This window comes from Hyperoodon ampullatus, assembly GCF_949752795.1.
Source record: "Hyperoodon ampullatus genome assembly, chromosome: 16".
Taxonomy (NCBI): domain Eukaryota; kingdom Metazoa; phylum Chordata; class Mammalia; order Artiodactyla; family Ziphiidae; genus Hyperoodon; species Hyperoodon ampullatus.
This window is the reverse complement of record NC_136929.1, coordinates 27,426,745-27,451,379: the sequence shown is the minus strand read 5'-3', so window position 1 is coordinate 27,451,379 and position 24,635 is coordinate 27,426,745. Positions and strand designations below refer to the sequence as shown.

The window sequence follows — 24,635 nt, the reverse complement described above, 5'->3', positions numbered from 1 at the left end:
GGGGCTTAAAAGATAATGAATTTTCTAAAGAAAAAAAATTTCTTTTGGAATCTAATACACAAAAGGTAAAAAAATCATGAGATCAACTTTTCAAATTTGTTCAAATGCTGATGCTTTCTTTTTCTTTCTCGCAAATAATGTTAACTTTTAATAATAATAACTCTAAATTCATGGACAATTGCAAATTGATGCAAGAATTCATTCTTTGTTGCTGCTCAAACTTTGCCTTCTTTTTTTCTTACCAGAAACATGTCCACGTTTCGGTCACCAGAAGAGACAAAGATGTATGTACTTTTCTAACTGACATTACATTTTAAGAATAAAGTGTATTTCTTCCTATGTGTCCAAGAAAAATCAGGATATACCGCCCTCAGACCAAAGTTTCATTGTAGTTCAGCCAAGCCCTCATAGCTTTGGCAGAGTTGAATAGTAGAAATATTGAAATGCTCCACAAAATTTCAAGTGTTTTCTGTCTGGACTTTTACACAGAAGGACTTCTCCTCTAACCAAACACCAAAACTTAAGTCATTCTTTTTTTCTTTTCTTTTTTTAAAATCTAGAACCTTTTAATTTTTTCCCTATTCCTATGGCAACTCTTTCTTCTTGCACATTTCACTTGCTCCCAAAACACCCATCGTATCTACAATACAACTTAGTCATGAAATCATGGCTTTGCTAACCATCTATGTAGACAAAATACATTTTCCCTGTACTAACAGTGGTTATAAACAATCAAACTAGGTAGATTTTTGAAAACTTAGTTGGTTTTTAAATTTATATTTACAAATAAAGTAATCTTCACACTGGACTGCACCTCCAGTAGTTGAAAAAGGCCTGAGTGAGTTCCATTTTTTTTTTGAGGGTCTGCATATATTAATAAACGCTAAATAGAGATTTAAAATGGTGTGATTTTTAAATATTTTCTTAAACAAACTAATGCTTTTAATGCAAAAAATTTCAATATGATTCTGTTAGTCACAACATGTACAGGATCAAAAAATATATGTAGGAATCCATAGGACATTGGAATTGATTGGTCTGGGTTTCAGACACACCATGTCATATAATGAATGACTTCTTCATTCAATTCCTACGGTTTTAATTATTTGGATGATAGCCTGGCAGTTTGTAAAATGGTAAACTAAGGAAGAACTTTTTCTGTTGTTGCTCTTTCATGCTCAAGTGAAATATTTTGTGATGGATTCAGAGCAGGTGGGAATATGAGTAGATTATAAGACCTTTCAAAGGTGGGGTAGAGTGGACAAGTTTCAGGAATGTGATCATTGTTTGTTCTTGTGATGAAACAGGCAACCTGGAGGTTTGATCAGTGCAAATGCCACCAACACCCCAGCTTCCAACTCTGCTACTACTCCTGTAAAGAAAAAGAGGTATGATGGGCTCGTTGGGACTACCTCTTGCTGCAGTTCCGTAAGGGATTATTCTTTATTAATTTCTGAACCAAAACATCCACCAAGGCCCCCAGGCAGCGTCCAGAAGTTGCTCTGCCCTTCCTCATTATTCCCTCCTCCCTTCCCAGGGATCCAGTGCCTACTGGCTACTCCTGTCCTCAAACCTCCGTCCTTTCCCTTCCACCCACAATCTCCCTTTCAAATATGCCAGCTTTTTCCCCCCAATTTTATTGAGAAATAACTGACATACAACACTGTGTATGTTTAAGGTGTACAGTGTGATGGTTTGATTTACATATAGTGTGATCACTCCAATAGGTTTAATTGATATCCACCTATCATCTCATATAACATCCTCATGTCAATAAAAAGAAAAGAAAATAATTCTCCTTTTGATGAGAACTCTTAGGATCTATTCTCTTAACAACTTTCCTATATATCATACAGGAGTGTTAACTATAGTCATCATGTTATACTTTACATCCCTAGAACTTAGTTATCTTATAACTCCATTGTCCTTTGTTGAATGATATTTTACATGGATATAAAATAAATTGGTCTAAAGGGCAAAAAACCCAAAAAGGCAAGTTTGTACCTTTTGCCCACCTTCCTCCAATCCACCTGATTCCCCTGCCTCTGGTAACCACAAATCTGATCTCTTTTTCAAGTATGCTGTCTTAGGGTCTTGAATAACCAGGTAATGTTTTGATGACGGAGCTCAGATATTAAAGGGCAAGCTACTTCAGGTAATACATTTTAACAGAGTCCTACTACAGGGAATTCCTGCCCTGTGTGTAATAACTGCAGTGTGGCCAAGTGTCACCATGCTCCTGAAACCAGCCTGCATCTTGGATGCCTCCTCTGCTCTGTGCATTGTGCTACTTCCAAGTACAGAGTCAAAGGTCACGTCTTGAGGCCTCAGTCTGTGTTCTTGTGGTCATTCTTCTTTCAGCTTCCCCTGCGTGGCCTCGCATTTTTGCCTGTGCTAAGTTCCATTTATCTAGTAGGCATGGAAGAGGAGCTAGACTTTGGTGGTGCAATATTCTCCATGTGACAAAATATGAGGGTGGAAGTGATTTTTGCATGTTGAAGAGAACACTGTGCCGGTGAATCATGATGCAAATGGAAAACAAGCATTCGTGAACCTCAGTGCTTTTGAAATTTTCTTATTTTCTTTGCCTGCTCCTAGGACTATGCCTGGTATAGGGTAGCTGCTCAGTGTTTGTTGATGGGCTGTCTGATGGTCATGGTGCTGCTATAGTCCTCCTGGAGAGAAATGGCTGATTCTATTTTCTCCTGCAGTCGGAATTTTGGTTGTATCTACAGTCTCAGAAAATACAATCACCTTTCTTTTAGACCCAAATTTCACATCCCCCCCACTGATTCTTTGTCTGTTAAGAAAGGTTGGAAGGGAAATTTAAGGTCAATTAGTTCAATCTCCTACCCAGTGCAAGAATCTTTCCTCTGACAGGTTAGGCATAATTCAGGACCACTGAAGCCAGCAATACGACTCTCACTTTTGTGATATGCCTTGACTAGCTCTCAGGGATTGCAATGAGCTGAAATCTGCTTTGATTTCCTCCCATCCCACCTTAGTTCAGTCCTGTGATGCCTCAGAGAATAGATCAGCTCCAAGAATTTAAAGGAGTCTCCTGTCCTTATCCCTTACTTTCCTTCTCTAGGCTATATTACTCTCCTCTGAATAGCTTCATTTTTGATCCTTAACGTATTCTTTTTGACAGAGTCCTTAGCTATCTCTACCAATTAAAATTATGTCCTGGTAATGTGAAGACACCTAATTGGATATATATGCATCTATATAAAATTGAGGTTAGCATTGCTGTGGTGTTCATTTATATTTTCAATATTCTTACTTGTCAGAGTTTCCTATTATACAGTATTTCTTTAAAACCGTATTTTGAGTAGAGCACAAGATTGTTGTTATTTTTATTATGAAATGTTTCAGAAATGCAGAAAAATAAAGACAAAGAGAGGTGTTTTGATGATAAGCAACCATGAGCTTACCATCTAGATTCAACAAAAGTTATTATTTTCCAGATTTCCTTCAGACTTTTTTTTTTAACATTTTCATTGGAGTATAATTGCTTTACAATGGTGTGTTTGTTTCTGCTTTATAACAAAGTGAATCAGCTATACATATACATATATCCCCATAACTCTTCCCTCTTGCGTCTCCCTCCCTCCCACCATACCTATCCCACCCCTCTAGGTGGTCACAAGGCACCAGGCTGATCTCCCTGTGCTATGCAGCTGCTTCCCACAAGCTATCAGATTTACACTGGGTAGTGTATACATGTCCATGCCACTCTCTCAAATTGTCCCAGCTTACCCTTCCCCCTGCCCATGTTCTCAAGTCCATTCTCTAGTAGGTCTGTGTCTTTATTCCCGTCCTGCCCATAGGTTCTTCATGACCATTTTTTTTTATTCCATATATATGTGTTAGTATACGGTATATGTTTTGCTCTTTCTGACTTACTTCACTCTGTATGACTGACTCTAGGTCCATCCACCTCACTACAAATAACACAATTTCGTTTCTTTTTTATGGCTGCGTAATATTTCATTGTATATATGTGCCACATCTTCTTTATCCATTCATCTGTCGATGGACACTTAGGTTGCTTCCATGTCCTGGCTATTGTAAATAGAGCTGCAATGAACATTGTGATACGTGACTCTTTTATTTATTTATTTTTTTTTTGCGTTATGTGGGCCTCTCACTGTTGTGGCCTCTCCCGTTGCGGATCACAGGCTCCGGACGCGCAGGCTCAGCAGCCATGGCTCACGGGCCCAGCCGCTCCGCGGCATGTGGGATCTTCCCAGACCGGGGCACGAACCTGTGTCCCCTGCATCGGCAGGCGGACTCTCAACCACTGCGCCACCAGGGAAGCCCTCGTGACTCTTTTTGAATTATGGTTTTCTCAGGGTATATGCCCAGTAGTGGGATTGCTGGGTCATATGGTGGTTCTATTTTTAGTTTTTTAAGGAACGTCCGTACTGTTCTCACAGTGGCTGTATCAATTTACATTCCCACCAAAAGTGCAAGAGGGTTTTCTCCACACCCTCTCCAGCATGTACTGTTTGTACATTTTTTTGATGATGGCCATTCTGACTGGTGTGAGATGATATCTCATTGTAGTTTTGATTTGCATTTCTCTAATGATTAATGATGTTGAGCATTCTTTCATGTGTTTGTTGGCAATCTGTATATCATCTTTGGAGAAATGTCTATGTATGTCTTCTGCCCATTTTTGGATTGGGTTGTTTGTTTTTTTGATGTTGAGTTGCATGAGCAGGTTGTAAATTTTGGAGATTAATCCTTTGTCAGTTGCTTCATTTGCAAATATTTTCTCCCATTCTGAGGGTTGTCTTTTTGTCTTGTTTATGGTTTCCTTTGCTGTGCGAAAGCTTTTAAGTTTCATTAGGTCCCATTTGTTTATTTTTGTTTTAATTTCCATTTCTCTAGGAGGTGGGTCAAAAAGGATCTTGCTGTGATTTATGTCATAAAGTGTTCTGCCTATGTTTTGCTCTAAGAGTTTGATAGTGTCTGGCCTTACATTTACGTCTTTAATCCATTTTGAGTTTATTTTTGTGTATGGTGTTAGGGAGTGTTCTAGTTTCATTCTTTTACATGTAGCTGTCCAGTTTTCCCAGCACCACTTATTGAAGAGGCTTTCTTTTCTCCATTGTATATTCTTGCTTCCTTTATCAAAAATTAGGTGACCATAGGTGCGTGGGTTTATCTCTGGGCTGTCTCTCCTGTTCCATTGATTTACATTTCTGTTTTTGTGCCAGTACCATACTGTCTTGATTACTGTAGCTTTGTAGTATAGTCTGAAATCAGGGAGCCTGATTCCTCCAGGTGCGTTTTTCTTTCTCAAGGTTGCTTTGACTATTCGCAGTCTTTTGTGTTTCCATACAAATTGTGAAGTTTTTTGTTCTAGGTTTGTTCTAGGTCTGAAAAATGCCATTGGTAGTTTGATAGGGATTGCATTGAATCTGTACATTGCTTTGGGTAGTATAGTCATTTTCACAATGTTCATTCTTCCAGTCCAGGAACATGGTATATCTGTCCATCTGTTTGTATCATCTGTAATTCCTTTCATCAGTGTCTTATAGTTTTCTGCAGACCAGTCTTTTGTCTCCTTAGGTAGGTTTATTCCTAGGTATTTTATTCTTTTTTTTGCAATGGTAAATGGGAGTGTTTCCTTAATTTCACTTACAGATTTTTCATCATTAGTGTATAGGAATGAAAGAGATTTGTGTGCATTAATTTTGTATCCTGCTACTTTACCAAATTCATTGATTAGCTCTAGTAGTTTTCTGGTAGCATCTTTAGGATTCTCTATGTATAGTATCATGTCATCTGCAAACAGTGGCTGCTTTACTTCTTCTTTGGATTCCTTTTATTTCTTTTTCTTCTCTGATCGCTGTGGCTAAAGCTTCCAAAAATATGTTGAATAATAGTGGTGAGAGTGGGCAACCTTGTCTTGTTCCTGATCTTAGTGGAAATGGTTTCAGTTGTTCACCACTGAGGAGATGTTGTCTGTGAGTTTGTCATATATGGCCTTTATTATGTTGAGGTAAGTTCCCTCAATGCCTACTTTCTGGAGGGTTTTTATCATAAATGGGTGTTGAATTTTGTCAAAAGATTTTTATGCCTCTATTGAGATGATCATATGGTTTTTATTCTTCAGTTTATTAATGTGGTGTATCACACTGATTGATTTGCATGTATTGAAGAATCCTTGCTTCCTGGGATAAACCCCACTTGATCATGGTGTATTATCCTTTTAATGTGCTATTGCATTCTGTTTGCGAGTATTTTGTTGAGGATATTTTCATCTATGTTCCTCTATGATACTGACCTGTAGTTTGCTTTCTTTGTGACATCTTTGTGTTGTTTTGGTATCAGGGTGATGGTGGCCTCATAGAATGACTTTGGGAGTGTTCCTCCCTCTGCTCTATTTTGGAAGAGTTTGAGAAGGATAGGTGTTAGCTCTTCTGTAAATGTTTGATAGAATTCGCCTGTGAAGCCATCTGGTCCTGGGCTTTTGTTTGTTGGAAGATTTTTAATCACAGTTTCAATTTCAGTGCTTGTGACTGGTCTGTTTATATATTCTATTTCTTCCTGGTTCAGTCTCGGAAGGCTGTGCTTTTCTAAGAATTTGTCCATTTGTCCATTTCTTCCAGGTTGTCCATTTTATTGGTATATAGTTGCTTATATTAATGTCTCACGATCCTTTGTATTTCTGCAGTGTCAGTTGTTACTTCTCCTTTTTCATTTCTAATTCTGTTGGTTTGAGTCTTCTCCCTTGTTTTCTTGATGAGTCTGGCTAATTGGTTATCAATTTTGTTTATCTTCTCAAAGAACCAGCTTTTAGTTTTATTGATCTTTGCTACTGTTTCCTTCATTTCTTTTTCATTTATTTCTCATCTGATCTTTATGATTTCTTTCCTTCTGCTAACTTTGGGGTTCTTTTGTTCTTCTTTCTCTAATTGCTTTAAGTGTATGGTTAGGTTGTTTATTTGAGATGTTTCTTGTTTCTTAAGGTAGGATTGTATTGCTATAAACTTCCTTCTTAGAACTGCTTTTGCTGCATCGTATAGGTTTTGGGTCACTGTGTTTTCATTGTCATTTGTTTCTAGGTATTTTTTGGTATCCTCTTTGATTTCTTTAGTGATCTCTTGGTTATTTACTAGTGTATTGTTTATCCTCCATGTGTTTGTATTTTTTACAAGTTTGTTCCTGTAATTGATATCTAGTCTCATAGTGTTGTGGTTGGAAAAGATATTTGATATGATTTCAATTTTCTTAAATTTACCAAAGCTTGATTTGTGACCCAAGATATGATCTATCCTGGAGAATGTTCCATGAGCACTTGAGAAGAAATTGTATTCTGTTGTTTTTGGATGGAATGTCCTATAAATAACAATTAAGCCCATCTTGTTTAATGTATCATTTAAACCTTGTGTTTGCTTATTTATTTTCATTTTGGATGATCTCTCCATTGGTGAAAGTGGGGTGTTAAGTCCCCTACTATGATTGTGTTACTGTCGATTTCTCCTTTTATGGCTGTTAGCATTTGCCTTATGTATTGAGGTGCTCCTATGTTGGTGCATAAATATTTACAATTGTTATATCTTCTTCTTGGATTGATCCCTTGATCATTATGTAGTGTCCTTCTTTGTCTCTTCTAATAGTCTTCATTTTAAAGTCTGTTTGTCTGCTATGAGAAATGCTACTCCAGCTTTCTTTTGATTGCCATTTGCATGGAATGGCATTTTCCATCCCCTCACTTTAAATCTGTATGTGTCCCTAAGTTTGAAGTGGGTCTATTGTAGACAGAATATATACCGGTCTTGTTTTTGTATCCATTCAGCCAGTCTATGTCTTTTGGTTGGAGCATTTAAACCATTTACATTCAAGGTAATTATTGATATGTATGTTCCTATTAACATTTTCTTAATTGTTTTTGGGGTTTTTTGTAGGTAAAATTTTTCCTTCTCTTGTGTTTCCTGCCTAGGGAAGTTCCTTTAGCTTTTGTTGTAAAGCTGGTTTGGTGGTGCTGAATTCTCTTAGCTTTTGCTTGTCTATAAGGGTTTTAATTTCTCCGTCGGATCTGAATGAGATCCTTGCTGTGTAGGGTAATCTTGGTTTTTCCCTTTCATCACTTTATATATGTCCTGCCATCCCTTCTGTCTTGCAGATTTTCTGCTGAAAGATCAGCTGTTAACCTTATGGGGATTCTCTTGTATGTTATTTGTTGTTTTTCCCTTGCTGCTTTTAATATTTTTTCTTTGTATTTAATTTTTGAAAATTTGATTAATATGTGTCTTGACATGTTTCTCCTTGGATTTATCCTGTGTGGGACTCTCTGTGCTTCCTGGACTTGATTAACTCTTTCCTTTCCCATACTACGGAAGTTTTCAACTATAATCTCTTCAAATATTTTCTCAGTCCCTTTCTTTTTCTCTTCTTCTTCTGGGACCCCTATAATTCGAATGTTGGTGCATTTAATGTTGTCCCAGAGGTCTCTGAGACTGTCCTCAATTCTTTTCATTCTTTTTTCTTTATTCTTCTCTGCAGTAGTTATTTCCACTAGTTTATCTTCCAGGTCACTTATCCATTCTTCTGCCTCAGTTATTCTGCTATTGATTCCTTCTAGAGAATTTTTAATTTCATTTATTATGCTGTTCATCATTGTTTGTTTGCCCTTTGGTTCTTCTAGGTCCTTGTTAAACGTTTCTGGTATTTTCTCCATTCTATTTCCAAGATTTTGGATCATCTTTACTATCATCATTCTGAATTCTTTTTCAGGTGGACTGCCTATTTCCTGTTCATTTGTTTGGTCTGGTGGATTTTTACCTTACTCCTTCATCTGCTGTGTGCTTCTCTGTCTTCTCATTTTGCTTAACTTACTGTGTTTGGGGTCTCCTTTTCCCAGGCTGCAGGTTCGTAGTTCCCACTGTTTTTCACGTCTGCCCCAAGTGGCTAAGGTTGGTTTAGTGGTGGGTGTGTAGGCTTCCTGGTGGAAGGGACTAGTGCCTGTGTTCTGGTGGATGAGGCTGGATCTTGTCTTTCTGGTGGGCAGGTCTGCATCTGGTGTTGTGTTTTGGGGTGTCTGTGACCTTAGTATGATTTTAGGCAGCCTCTGTGCTAATAGATGGTGTTGTGTTCATGTCTTGCTAGTTGTTTGGCAATGGGTTTCCAGCACTGGACCTTGCTGGTCGTTGAGTGGAGCTGGGTCTTGGTGTTGAGATGGAAATTTCTAGGAGATTTTCGCTTTTTGATGTTACGTGGAGCTGGGGGTTCTCTGGTGGACCAGTGTCCTGAACTTGGCTCTCCCACCTCAGAGGCACAGACCTGACGCCCAGTCAGAGCACCAAGACCCTGTCATCCACATGGAAAAAGAGAAAAAGGGAAAAAAATATATATATATATATATATATATATATCGTTGCTCCCAAAGTCCACCTCTTCAATTTGGGATGATTCGTTGTCTATTCAGGTATTCCACAGTTGCAGGGTACATCAAGTTGATTGTGGAGCTTTAATCTTCTGGTCCTGAGGCTTCTGGGAGAGATTTCCCTTTCTCTTCTTTGTTTGCACAGCTCCTAGGGTTCAGCTTTGGATTTTGGCCCGCCCCTGCCTGTAGGTCGCCTGAAGGTGCCTGCTCCCTACTCAGAGAGGATGGGGTTAAGGTAGCATCTGATTAGGGGGCTCTGGCTCACTCAGGCTGCGGGGAGGGAGAGGTACCGAATACGGGGAGAGCCTGCGTGGCAAAGGCCGGCGTGACGTTGCACCAGCCTGAGGCGCACCGTGTGTTCTCCTGGGGAAGTTGTCCCTGGATCACAGGACGCTGGCAGTGGCGGGCTGCACAGGCTCCCGGGAGGGCAGGTGTGGATAGTGACCTGTGCTTGCACACAGGCTTCTCGGTGGCAGCAGCAGCAGCCTTAGCGTCTCATGCCCGTCTCCGGGGTCCGCGTTGATAGCCCCGCCCATCTCTGGAGCTCCTTTAAGCAGCGCTCTTAATCCCCTCTGCTCGCGCACCAGGAAACAAAGAGGCAAGAAAAAGTCTCTTGCCTCTTCGGCAGCTCCAGACTTTTCCCGGACTCCCTCCCGGCCAGCTGTGGTGCACTAACCCCTTCAGGCTGTGTTCACGCAGCCAACCCCAGTCCTCTCCCTGCGCTCCGACCGAAGCCTGAGCCTCAGTTCCCAGCCCCGCCCGCCCCGGCGGGTGAGCAGACAAGCCTCTCGGGCTGGTGAGTGCCGGTCGGCACCGATCCTCTGTGCGGGAATCTCTCCGCTTTGCCCTCCGCTCCCCTGTTGCTGCGCTCTCCTCCGCAGCTCCGAAGCTTCCCCCACCCTCACGCCACCCGCAGTCTCTGCCCGCGAAGGGGCTTCCTAGTGTGTGGAAACCTTTCCTCCTTCACGGCTCCCTCCCACTGGTGCAGGTCCCGTCCCTATTCTTTTGTTTCTGTTTATTCTGTTTTCTTTTGCCCTACCCAGGTACGTGGGGAGTTTCTTGCCTTTTGGGAGGTCTGAGGTCTTCTGCCAGCGTTCAGTAGGTGTTCTGTAGGAGTTCTTCCACGTGTAGATGTATTTCTGATGTAGTTGTGAGGAGGAAGGTGATCTCCATGTCTTACTCTTCCGCCATCTTGAAGCTCTTCCCCCAGATTTGTTTTTAAAGAAATGTCTACATTGTTTGGTGTCAAAGGAAATGGGAAAAGGGGTTTACTATATTCCAAATAGCCTGAAATATAGACAGTTACTTCCTATGGCAGGAAGTAAATAGTTTTCATTTTATTTCCAAGACCTTGTAGGAAAGTCATCTTATTGCCTTTTTAACTGTCAATTTATTTTTAGATTTTCCTGGTAGACATGTGGGTGGGGGTCAAGCCTTTCAAGCACCATGTTTATAATTGATGTCATTTCTTAACAGACAGTCCTGGTTTCCACCGCCCCCTCCAGGTTATAAGGCCGCCCCAAGCACAGGAGCCAGCAGAAGGTAAGGGAAATGTGTCAGAGGTAACTGATATGTCATGTGATGGAAGAATCTGTTAGATATTGACAACGTATAATTGTGGATGCTTTGGAATAAACTGGAGGCAATTTTGTGAACTCTGAGCACTGAATAAGACAGTGCCCAGTGAAAGTGAGGTCAGGATGCAAGTGGCCCTGGTAGGAAATCTGACAAGCTTTGAGGAGTAAGTGCCTGTATTTTTAGTTTGCTAAGCATTGCTGTAACAAAGTACCATAAAGTGGGTAGCTTAAAAGAAATTTATTGTCTTAAAGTTCTGGAGGCTAGAAGTCCAAGATCAAGGTGTCAGCAGGGTTCCTTCTGAGGGTTGTGAGAGGGGATCTGTTCCACCCTTTCTCCTGGCTTCTGGTGTTTTCCTAGCAATCTTTGGCGTTCCCTAGTTTGTGTAGGCACCATCCCAATCTCTGCCTTCATCTTTACATGGTGTTCTCCCTGTGCACGTGTCTGTGTCCAAATTTCCCTTTCTTACAATGACACCAGTCATATCGGATATGGGGCCCAACCACCTCTGGTATGATCTCATCCTAACTTAACTACTTACGTCTGCAATGACCCTATTTCCAAATTAGGTCACATTCTGAGGCACTGAGGGTTAGGACTCCAACACATGAATTTGGAGAGGACATAAGTCAATCCATAAGGGTAGCAGAGGAGAGAACAAACACCAGGTGGTGGCGCTCCAGTGTGCGCTCCTGGTGCACAGCGATTTTGGGCTCTGACGAGCCCAGATGTCTGGATGGGAATAGGTATGGCAAGTTCTTTGTAAACTTTAAGTGACAGATGAGTGGGGGATTTTTGTTTGTTTGTTTGTTTGTTTTTTACTTTTTTGTTGTTGAGAGCAATAGTTACAGGTAAAATTACAGAGCATGAGGAGGACACCTTGTTCTACAATTTCCATGCTGGGAATGTCAACAACTATTTAACTTAATAAATATTTAATAAGTGATTACTGTATGCCAGATATTGTTCTAGGATCTTGGGAGATATCAGTGAACAAAACACGGAGCCTGCATTTGAGCCTTCAAAGAAGTAGACACAAGTGTAGGACTCCCATAATCTATGTCATCACCAACACTCGAAGGAAAATAGGTCTCCAAGCTGGTTTTGCTTTAGGGTATCCAAAATTGTTTTTATGTCATCTACCCCTAGAGTATCTTCACCAAATATTTCCATGTTTAAATGGGCTTTATTGTCCCAGTTCAACAATTGGAAAAGAGTTATGAAACAGTGTGCTTGTTTCATACGAGACTTTTATTTCCAAAAGTTTTCATCTGTTGCACAGGCTTTTAATGTCTCTTTTATTTCCAAATAATAGGAATATTTGGAATAGGAATATTCCAAATAATAGGAATATTTGGAAATAAATGTCTTATAATTTAAGTTGAATCTGTAAGGACATAAATAAATTTTAGTTGACTAAGACACAAAGAGCTCAAGTTGTCTTGTTCATACTTCTGGCTGCATCTGCATGTATGTGTGTGTACATATGTATTTATTATATGTGTATAACATATATATAAAATTATTGAACATGTTGAACAATCACAATTTGGAATTACATTCACCTTTTAAAATATTTTCTTTTAAAACCTGTTCATCTATGGGTGATTTACAATTATATGAATTGCCAAATATGGATTATATTTCTAGTTTAAAACCTGCTTTCTCCTCAGGCTGTGTTTAGCTATTTCTCCATGAGTGATACCTTTCATGGAGCTACCTAAGTGGGAAAATATTAACTACTGGTTTTGCTAGTTACTATTGTAAGATAATACTTTAAGATCCATCCAGTTTTTTCTTGATAGACAGTAACTGACACTTAGAAATATTTATCACTTATTTCCAAAAAATATTTATCACTTATTTCCAAAATAACTTGTTATTTTTATCTTCTATTTATTATTCCATTATTAATGTAAATCATCACCATAATAAGCAATTGTTTATATAACTTTGTAAAGATACAAAAGGATTATTCATGAGCTAACATCTCATGTGTTCAATGCCCATTCAGCTGTGGATCTCTGTTTGCACAGAACTGATAGTGCTTGGCTATATGCCCTTCCGATTTATTCATAGCTGGATGTGATTTACATGGAAGATAAAATAAGTTACAATGCTCCTATTTCTGATTCTTGGATCAGATCCCTAACACCGGAACTAAGGGAGAGGGAAGATTATTGGATAAGGTTGATGAATTTAGATATCCATTCCTTTTTAAGAGTCACAGATTATTAATATAATGGCTAGACTGAAATATGTCTCTTCAAGGATCAGAGCTAATGTCATGCCAAGCTTTCAGGGGAAGGAGAGAATAGTAACAATATAGCAATGCCTTTGATTTCTAAAGTGCTTTTCTTTGGAAGAGCTCAAAGTACAATTTCTGTTTCTCACCTTTAATGTCAGTGCATTCTCAGGGCTGAGAAATAGTCTTTTTAGTAAAAGCTGAAAAATAGAAGCAATTATTAAATGATGAAAGGAAGCACAGTCTTCAAAAAGAGATCTTTGTCCCCAGAAGAACAAAAAGAAAATGAAAATAGGTCAAAAACAGAAATAATGGAGGACTACGATTTTTAATACTCACTAATAGCTCAATGCTAAGCTTATTTCCCTTCAACCTTTGCTTATTCACTGGTCTACTTCTCCCTTCCTCTCCCCTTCTATCTTATGCAAAAGAATTTCCCCTTAATACCAACACTCTCACTCTCATTCCTGTTCTTTGTTTTGTGAACCTTCATTTTTTCCATCACCTAATCTTCCCCAGAGATTTCATTTTCTCCTACACACCCATTCCCAATCATTACAGGAATGGGTCATTTTCCCGAACTTTGTTCCCCCTTGACCTCTCCATGATCTTTGATACCATGGACCATCTCATCCATCCCTCAGTTGTTCCTTTCTTGACTTACGTAGTGTGGAAGAACCAAACTTAGTTGTGTTTGGATTAAAATCTACTACAGGCATGATATAAGCTGTACCCAAAGGGTCTTAAGCTTTTTTATCAACAGAAGAACCCATGATATCACACTGTTATCTATATTTATATGTACATCTATACCTATGACTCTGTAAGTCTGTGTTTATGTCTATATGTATTTCTACATCTACATCTAGAACTATATCTATGTGTAATTCTCTCTATATAATTAACATAAGGTTGGTGAGTTCAACTAGAGCTTAAATGAGCATATTTAATTTTCTAAAATAACCATATCTATAGCTAAAGAAAAAAAAACAATTGTTTTTAATGATTGAGCAAATAAAATGAATATTTACTTCATTGAGTTGGTAGTAAACTTATAAAATTCACAACTAGAAAGGAAACATAATTGAATTATAAGAAGGTCAAAATAAGTATTATGAAATTATATTATACAAACTACATAAAAACTTGGAAAATTATGAAAAAAACATAAAAGAAAAAAGAGAATTAAAATTAAATGCATATCACAAATACAGTAATATAAAAATATGGAAGCTTGGGACAAAAGATAGAGGGATTTATAAAAATGAAAATAATTGTGGTTAAGATTTTTTTTTCACATTTTTAAATTGGATATTTTTTATTAGTTATCTATTTTATACAAATAAGTGTATATATGTCAATCCCAATCTCCCAATTTATACCCCCCCAAAAAAAGCAATTTCTTAAAACAAGTATCATTTTATGTATGAAATACATTAGTCTTGCAATAAGATGGTTAAGATCTGGGAGATCAAACAAAATTTTGGAGTTAAAAGTCAAATATCTTTGAAAGCCTCTTGCTCCCTTTTTGATAAAACAAGATTAAAGAGAGAAGCTGTAATTCATGATAATAAGACATAGCAGGTAAAGTTCTGAGCTTAAATAAAACTTTTTCTAGCTGATTTCATGCTCCTTGGTCATTGGATGTAAATGTTCTCTGATCGTCTCTTCCTTCTCTTATTGAGAAGGGAAACCATCAACATAGTGTTTTGAATGACCAACCTGTGTCAACAAGATTATTTCCTCTGAAATCTTCTTCTCAAATGCCATCAGAACCTGTAATTTCTTTTCATTTTAATCAGGACTGGATCAATCTTTAACGTTATAATTTTTGTTTCTCATTACATTGATCTGTCTCTCCTGCCTATATGATCAAACCCCTGCTTCACTGTTTCCCCCCTCTTCCATGTTCAAATCCCTTTCATCTTAAAAAACAGCCTCTAAAAATTAATAGCCTAAACTTATAAATCTGTTTAGCTGGCACCTTGTGTCTCCATCACAGCCAAATTTCTCAGAAGAGTTGATGACACTGGCCACCTTCATTTTCTGGTTCCTACCATTATTCATGGAAACAACTCTCCTCAAGGTCACTAATGACCTTGCTGATACATTCTTGTTGATATATCCATCCCTATGACTAACTGACCTTTCAAAAGGTGCCACTGGCTATTCATGCCTTTAAAAATCTTGTCTCTCATTGTCTTTTGAAACCATCCTCCTCCCACCAACCCCAATACACTCTTGGGGTATTTTTTGTTGTTTGTTGTTGTTGTTTACAGGTATACCTTGTTTAATTTCACTTTGCTTTATTGTGCTTTGCAGATACTATGTTTTTTACAAATTGAAGTTTTGTGGGGACCCTGTGCATTAGTGCCGTTTTTCCAAAAGCATTTGCTCACTTCATGTCTCTGTGTCACATTTTGATAATTCTCACAATATTTCAAACTTTTTTCTTATTATTATATTTATTATGGTGATCCATGATCAATGATCTTTGATGTTGCTGTTACAAAAAGATTGTGACATGCTGAAGGCTCAGATGATGGTTAGCATTTTTTAGCAATACAGTATTTTTAATTAAGGTGTGTACATCATTTTTTTAGACATAATGCTATATTGCACACTTAATAGACTACAGTATAGTGTAAACATACCTTTGACATGTGTTGGGAAATCAAAAAACTAGTTGTGACTTGCTTTATTGTGATATTCACTTTATTGAAGTGATCTGGAATTGAACCCACAATATCTCTGAGGTGTGCCTACATTTCTCTAGCCATTTTATCTCAGCTGCCTTTGCTACCTCACCATCCTCTACCAAGCCCTTAAATGTTGATGTTCCTAAAGACTTAATATCCCTCTTCTCTTCTTGTTCAGTGCTCTGCCTTCTGACAAGTCATCCATGCCCATGGCTTCAGCGGCCACTTGTATGCTCCTGACTCCTTCGTTTATATCCACTCCACACCTTGTCTCTGAGTTACCTTTGGTTAGTCAACTGCCTATTTGACACCTTCACTTAAATATCCCAAAAGTGTTGCAGACTCAACAGGTTCAAAATGAAATTCATAATTCTCTTCACTAACCTTGTCCTCTATCTCAATAACACTATCCTCCAGTCAACTGATGTCCTTGAAATCTTGAAATCTTTTTTATACCTTTCTTTCCTTAACCACCAATATCCAATCCATCAGCAAATCATGTCAGTTTACCTCCCAAATGCCTCTTGAATCTACATACCTCTCTCCATTTATATCATCATATCTCCCGGGAACTACAACAATAGCTACCTAAATATTCTCCTTTTATTCACCCTGATATCCACTCCCCTAAGCTCTTGCCTACATAGTTGCCAGACTGATATTTTTAGAAGGATAATTGGAACATATCACCCTACTAAATAAAAATATGACTCTTCATTGTTCTTAGAATAAAGACCCAAATCCTTAGCATTAACTACCTGTCCTTACTTCCCTTCCATCCCTCGTCAGTCCCCCTTGCCTTCTGTTCCAGTCACTTAATTTGTGTTAAATGTCCTATACTCCCACCTTCTACAGACCCTTAGCATATAAGGTTTCCTCTGCCCGGTATGCTGTCTTCTCCCCCATCCAGGGCACTATGTTCTTGGGGCCATGTTTTGATCTGATCTCTCTTCAAATTGGCACTTCTGACTGATCTCTGTTCTGTTCTCTCTTCTCCACATTAACTCAGACATTGAGGATGGCAGCTTCTTTTCCTTGATTTGTCCAAATACTATTTGCATTAACGTTTAAATAAAGATATGGGATGATGGGAGTAGCAATACATTGTAAAAGCCCAGACCAAACGATGTAAAATGTAGTTTTAGAAATTCCTGTTTGTAAGTTCTTTGGCCACTCCTGTAATTGACCATTTCTCATTGGTTGACATTTCTCTACAAGCCTGACCCTGTTGCTATTTTGCTCAGCAGCCCCCCTTTTTCTTTCTTCCATCTCTCTTTTTCTCTTTTTCACCTTCCTTTCTTCTTCTCTCCCCTCTAACCCCCACCCCCTAAATTCTTATTAATTACTTATGCCTGGTTGTTTGGTTGTCTTTTGCTGTCCCAGGCTATCCTCAGAGAATCTCCTCCTCACAACCATACACAATGACATATCCACTCTTTGGGAGGTATTATATGCTACCTTTTAAAATAAAATTATTTTCTTTTGTCAAAATAAAATAAACATTCAATCATCCACACTTAAAACAAAACTGTCTCCCTTACTCCCCTTATTCAGTAGTCATTGTAGTGAATTCCAGGGACTTCACGGTGCTGATCAAAGAAAAAGATATGACCACTTGGGGGTGGGCAGTAGCAAACTAAGTGCTTTGACAGGTTTGCATGGAGAGGGAGTCATTCCCAGCATGAAACCTCCCAAAGATAACATCACAGGGGCCATAACCCAAAAGGGGAGGAGGGCAAGGGAACTCCTGAGAGAGAGAAGGATCACAGAGGGAGCCTACATGTCTAGGTGTCCATGCTCAGCAGCGTGGTAGGCCGTTCCTGAGTCAGAGAACTCTGAGGGGAAGCAGCAGCTCGGAGGGTTTTATAGCTCCAAGAGTTGATAATACGGATGCACAGGTAACCATAACACACGATCAGCTGTGTGATCATGAGAAAAGCATCAACATTTTCTGGGAGCTCTGATGTGGTAGGGAGAGCTTCTAACAGAGGATTCAGGGGAAAGATCTGGAAAAAGATGTGGGATTTGGGGGAAGCACAGGAGTTACACAATGCCAGGTTTTCAAGCCCAGGGTGATTTTAAGCGTAATGATGCCACCAACTGAGGTAGGAAGAAATGGGAGTGGAATCGGGAGTACACAATTGGTCGTAAGAAGCTGAATGTGCATTGGTTTGAGCAAGCGGCCTGGGATACTGAAAGGATGTATTTGTGGAGATTAATTTCCAAGCAGTGAAAAACGGGAGAGGTGTTTAGGGGAGAGGTTGGTGCCTGAGATCCAGATTTGGGAATGATTCCAAAGATTTTAAATGTAGTATATTCAAAGAGAGGTTACCTATGGAGAAAATACTAAATGAGAAGAAAATGAAAGTTGAAGCATGATGTTTCTACAAATGCAATGGTAGAGGAGAAACCGGAAAATAACTAGTGCAATTACGTGGTTGAGGTGAGGTGTGATGAGAGGTAGGCAGGGTGAAGGTAGAGGAGGTGGGCGCATTCTACCATCCAAAACCAGCCCAGCCTTCAGAGTCTGGCCTGAATCTTAATTCCTCCACACAGCTTTCTCAGGCCAAAAGGTTGTTTTTAATCCTTTGAACTCAGAATGTTAGTTTATTGTCTGCAACCCTCACTTGGCAATTAATTGTGCATTATCTTGCAACATTACTTTTTGGGGGCATACTCATCAACTAGATGGTATCATCTTATAACCCTTCGACTCATCAATAAATTTAACCATAGTAATTTATCAATAAGTACATATTGGCCTTCCCTGGTGACGCAGTGGTTGAGAGTCTGCCTGCCGATGCAGGGGACATGGGTTTGTGCCCCGATCTGGGAGGATCCCACATGCCGCGGAGCGGCTGGGCCCGTGAGCCATGGCCGCTGAGCCTGCGTGTCCGGAGCTTGTGCTCCGCAACGGGAGAGGCCACAGCAGTGAGAGGCCCGCGTACAGCAAAATAAATAAATAAATAAATAAATAAGTACATATTGATTGATTAATTTTAATACATCTTAATAGGTTCTTTTTAAAAAATCTATTTATTTATTTTCAGCTGTGTTGGGTCTTCGTTGCTGCGCGCGTGCTTTCTCTAGTTGCGGTGAGTGGGGGCTACTCTTCATTGAGGTGTGCCAGCTTCTCACTGCAGTGGCTACTCTTGTTGTAGAGCACGGGCCCTAGGTGCATGGCCTCCAGTAGTTGTGTTGCACGGGCTTAGTTGTTCCACGGCATGTGGGATCTTCCCGGACCAGGGCTCAAACCCGTGTCGCCTGCATTAGCAGGCGGATTCTTAACCACTGCACCACCAGGGAAGCCCAGTACATCTTAGTATTTACAAGATAAGGAGTTTCCCTCGACCCGTTATTGTCTCTCTGTCATTAGGCTTTATTCTCTGTGTTTAAGATATGATGACTGTTTAAACATCCCTCTTTCTCTCTCTTTCCAAAACATTTGTTGAGCACTGACTATGTGCTAACAAAGGACTTTCCTAGAGGCCAGGAATACAAAAATGAGTAAGATCCAGTCCCTATTTCAAGAAACTCAGAGTCTGTCAGGGAGTCATTTTGAGAGAGGAGTGCCACCCATGAAGGCAGGCCCTGACTGAGAGTGGGTCCTGGGGGGTGATAAACACTGAGGTTGACATAGCCACAGAATATGGAGCATGGAGAGGGAGGTAATAGAGGATGTGTTTGGGGTACAGTGGGGTCAAAAGGGGACATGCCTGAGGTACACCTTAAAGAATGAAATAAGAGTAAGCCAGGTGCAGAGGCGAGGTGGGGATGGAGCCACTCCAAGCAGAAAGGAGAGAAGGAACAAAGGTTCTAAGGCCAGAGAGCATGGGCTCTGAGCGTGTGCGCACATGCGAGCTCACACATGCTTGCATCTATTCATGTGTGTAGAACTATGGGATTCCTACCTAAGAGGCATTCTCTGCACTCATCCATGATCAGTTATGTTTAGTGATAGCAGTAAATCCAGTAATTACAAATTCAATGCCATGTAGAAAATGACTTTTTGTGTAAGACATTATGGATAGATATTTGTAATTTGTGATAAGCTTAGGTACCTTTTCAGAAGATTGCTTCTATTTTAAGAGTTAATGCTTTGCTTTTATGTAACTTGAGCTCTGTGTACTAAAGATTCTGAAATATGTATAAAAGAAAATATACATGTCATCAGTACAGAAATTTAGAAGGTCAGAGCCAGTGAAAGTTTTTCCTTTCCCACTTTTCTCATTTTAAGATTTATCAGAAAGCCTGACACAAAGCAGTTTGTCAGCAAGCACTAGTGTGTGTCTTAATTTTCAAGTTCTTAAACTTTTTCTCATCTTTGAGTCTTTCAAAAGAGTGATAACATTTTCCAGGGCTTGAGCCAATGGCGTGGATGATAGGTGCCATTCATGAGAGATGCTCAGTCAAATCACAATAAAATATAGACACAGTATTTCTAGGAAGTTGATATTAAAGTTGCTTCTGATTTCAGAACCCACCTTTCAATATCGGTATTCTGTTTATGGTAAATTCAAGTGCTTCTGATTCTGTATTTAGGTGACTTAGAGATGCAGTGCTTAAATGGCATATGAAGCTCATTTAAGAAACTCACTGAAGCCCAGTTTAGGTAGTTGTTTAACAGACAATATGAATGTTTATGATGTTACCCATTCTAATGATTCAGGAGCAACAGTGAAGCCATCACCACCACCAAAAAACCAATGTGTTTTTTTCTGCAGTCATTTCCAATGACAGAAAAGAAACTATATAATATGTGATAAAATTAAAATAGTGGAAACACACATAGGAAATTATCATATTGTTAAATGTTTGCTACATACTTTCGTAATTTCCCATCCATATTTGTTTCAACCTCTTCTCTTTCAGTGGTTTTCACTTCCACTTAGCTGATTGGTAGATTTGAAGGAGGAAAAGAAATCCTGATTGAGAAGTGGGTTGCCATGGCAACCTTGCACTACAATTATATTTTTCTGTCTGTAGCTATAAACGGTAAAATGTAGCCTTTGTAATTATGCTGCAACATTTTTAACTCTATTGGTACCAAACCTTTTACAAAGTTTGCTGTCACCCTAAATTAAATCATACTATATTAAATTAAATCATACTATATATTTATTTCTATCTCAACAAAACCTATCTAAACAAAAACCTTCTTGTATTAACTAGAATCTGTCATGTAAAAATTAGGAGTCTAATACTCTCAATAAAATGTCAAAGAATAGTGATTTAAAAATCTAATCTGAATCCCTAGAATACACATTATAGACATTCAAAGTAATTAGAACATTAACCTGAGTCAAGGTTTATTATTTTTGAGAAGTCTTGTTTGAATAGAATGAGGAGAAAGCTAATTCAGAATGTGCTGCTATGAATTCTGCAATACTTGAAAATTTCTGTCCCTCTGTGTCTATTGGCAGCTAAAGTTTATTTGAGCTCTTATAGATCCAACCTAAATTATACTAATTTACATTTTATTAACCACAACTGAATCTACACACATTTAGAAAGTGCAGTATATGAATGTTCAAGGTACTTAATCCATAGCAAGTCCTCAGGGCTCTGTGGAACTGAGGATTCCTTGCAATCACTCTGCCTTCCCATGGTCATGCAGTGGTTTACCAGCCACAGATCTGGACCAGTTTCATCCTTTCGTAAATGAAGAAGCAGATTCTTCAGAGAGAATCAGTGTTCTTTCCTGGATCAAATCAAAGTTAGTGGCAAAACTAGTCTAAAACCTAGGTCTCTGGAATTTTAGTCCAGTGCATGCTCAATTGTTGTGGTGTGGCTCATTGAAATGGTCCTTGGCCACTGAAAGTAAGACATTGTTACAGCAATCATTCTTTTGAGTGAAGAATCTAAAGATTCTTTTGAATCTTTAGAATGCCTTGCATTCTGTAAGCTCTTTGAGACCATGGACCACACCACACCTTTTCTAGTCTTTGAATACCCAACTTTGCCTCATATGTTGTTATGTGTCCTAACATTATAACTAGGGCAATTGTGGAACAAGTGCTTTTTGAACTGATGCTTTCTTGGGCAAGGAAATAATACAGGACAACCTATTGGTCTTAGATTTTCACTGGTCATACCTGGAAGAGTATTGGTTTGATACAGTGTGATAGAGGAAAAAACATGGGATTTGACATGAGAAAGACTAGGTTAAAACCTTGGCTGAGTCACTAGCAGTGTGATCCAGGGCAAATTACTCACCTTTTTTTAGACTCAGTGAAAAAAAAAAAACATATACACTCCACAGGATAGATGTGTGCATTGAATAAAATCAAGTATGTGAGAACTTGGCCAAGTTGGCATGTTACTCAAAAAAATATAATTTCCCTCTCCTTTGCCATTGTTGGAATAAAAATTCTATTTGTGGGACACAAAACCTAAGCATGATGGAAAGTGAAAAGAAAACTCACCATCAACTCTTAGAGTCAATTATTCTTTCAACCTTGACCTGTGCTGAGTAATAGAAATGTTCTTCTCAAAGTCAGCCTGGAACAGAAGTCACAGAGCCAAGCATATTTTCCAAAAAAGCCGTAATGCAAAAAAGTGATCTTTGCAGCAGCATATTAAAATGAGGAAATATAAACAAGTTGACAGTGTTATTTCTAGTAGCTCTGGCCTTTGGGCTGCAATCTGCAAGTTTTCACATGTTGCCGGGGAAAGCTGCCTTTTGATTCCTGAAAATTATTCTTTACAACTATAGCCACTAGTGTGGTGTCATTGACCCTGCAAATGTCTTATGGGGTTGAGGGAAAGACAGAGGGGAGAACCAGGGTCGACTCATCCAAGCTTAAACAGTGTGTCTCAAAGTGGTGTTCAAACAGGATCATTCCACATGAATGTCTCTCGTTTTTGTCTCTTCAAAACATTCCGGGCCACAGCTTCCTGCCTCGCTCTCACATTCTAATGCCCCTGCTTGGCATGGCCTCAAGCTCCTGGCACAGCATGAATGACTCCTCTCATTGTCCCCAGGGCCGGGGTTCTGTCATCTGTGGCTGTCACTGCAGAGATGCAAATGAAAGCTCCTTTGAGGTGGATTGCCTTCAGTGTGGACTTGCCCTGGCCCAGGCCAACAGGCATGTAAATGCATCACCCTCAGAAATAAATAAGCTACTCTGCTTTTCCTGGCCTTCACAGCTGCACGCCTACCTTTTCTTTCCCCAAGCCATCTCTTTCCTGTGCACCCAGATCTTCTCTACTCATCTTTGACTCTCAGACACACCCACTCAATATTTACCCACCTCTTTGAGGGCTTAGCCACTTTACATGGAAGAAATTTAGCTTTTTATCAATGTGATTCTGGCATAAGCAAAGTTGGGCACCATCCCTTGTCTCCTTTTTTGTAATCCTCCCTTCCTTCTTGTTGCTGCTCTCCTGCCTGTTTTCAGATATCCAGTGCCTTGTCATTAATAGCGGGCACTGACCACCTTCTTACCCTTTCCTCTATCCCTGGAAGAGAAGCGTATAATCAGCTAATCGACACAGATACATGAAACACACATTATCACTTGAGTGACATTACATTATTCCCAACGCAGGGATATGTTTTGAGAAGGGAAGATGATGGTAATCAATATAAATAAAATAACATCTAATTGTAAAATCTAACATTAGGTTAGAATGGGGCGACTATTTTCCTATAAATTATTTTTTCCAGGCATATCATGTTACTCAATAACTCATCTGAGCGCCCAGCACCTACTAGGTATTAGGTAGTGGAATCAACAATGGACTTCTGTGGGACAGCTAAACTTGAACAGATTTTAAAAGTTTTAGGCCGCTCTTCAGTACCCATTTTCCTCCTTACCAAATAGAATTTCAGCCAATCCCTCCACCTTTCAACACATCTTTCTTGGGCACCAACATCATATATAATCCTAGTACTTGGGATACAACTATCCTTTTAGGGCTTTCAGTCCAGCCAGGGTGGAAACAAAAAAATTCTGTGTAATTCAGAACAGCATGGTATGGGTTGTGAAGAAGGTGTGCTATGGGAAGACGTAGAAATGTATTCACCACAGCGTTGGGTACCACGACAGACAGTAATCCCCAAGATAGAGTCTGAAGGGTAAGGTGAGGATCCAGGTGAAAGGGAGAAGGAGGTATGCCCGAGAGAAGAGAGAATGTGCTGTTGTGGTGACATGGGTTTAGGAAGTGCAAGTGGTTTGGCCCAGCTACAGCTCTGGGTTTGCATGGGACGAGCACAACAGCCACAGCACTTAAACTGAGCCGGGAGGTGCTCTAATGCTTTGCATGCCCTCCTGCTAGCTTCAAAGCCACCATCAACACAAGAACCAGAAGACCCACCAGGCTCTGTGTCCGCTTCTCCACTGCCCATCACCCAGGAACTCACTACCACCCTGCCAGAAAGCTTCAGGACTAATTCCTTCATGTCCCCCATCCCTGTGGCCATGGATCCCCATGGGAACCCCGATCAGATCATTTCTTGTCACCTGGACTATCCCCACAGAGCTCTGTGCATCGCTGAACATGACCCAACCTAACAGCATCCCAACCCCTCAAACCCATCCACTGAACCTTCCTGGATGCATCATTCAGTGTCATCAAAACTCACTCCTCTTCAGGCTCGTCTCTCAGTGAGGGCTGCTTTTCTTCTAATCCCATGTATCACAGGGTCTGGAGGAAGAGGCGGAATCCCGTTTGCTCCATATTGCTCGTTCCTATCAATTTTAACTCCCTCCTC

General features: G+C 39.6%; 1 protein-coding gene across 1 annotated transcript in view; it reads left to right on the top strand.

Annotated features, from left to right (window-relative positions):
• The window catches only part of SCEL (sciellin), a 132,266-nt gene that overhangs the window by 34,255 nt on the left and 73,376 nt on the right, over positions 1-24,635 (top strand). Inside the window, exons 7-9 of the mRNA XM_079721556.1 lie at positions 246-284; positions 1,308-1,388; positions 10,877-10,942. Of these exons, the coding sequence (XP_079577682.1) occupies positions 246-284; positions 1,308-1,388; positions 10,877-10,942 (186 nt within the window). The remainder of the gene's footprint in view (positions 1-245; positions 285-1,307; positions 1,389-10,876; positions 10,943-24,635) is intronic.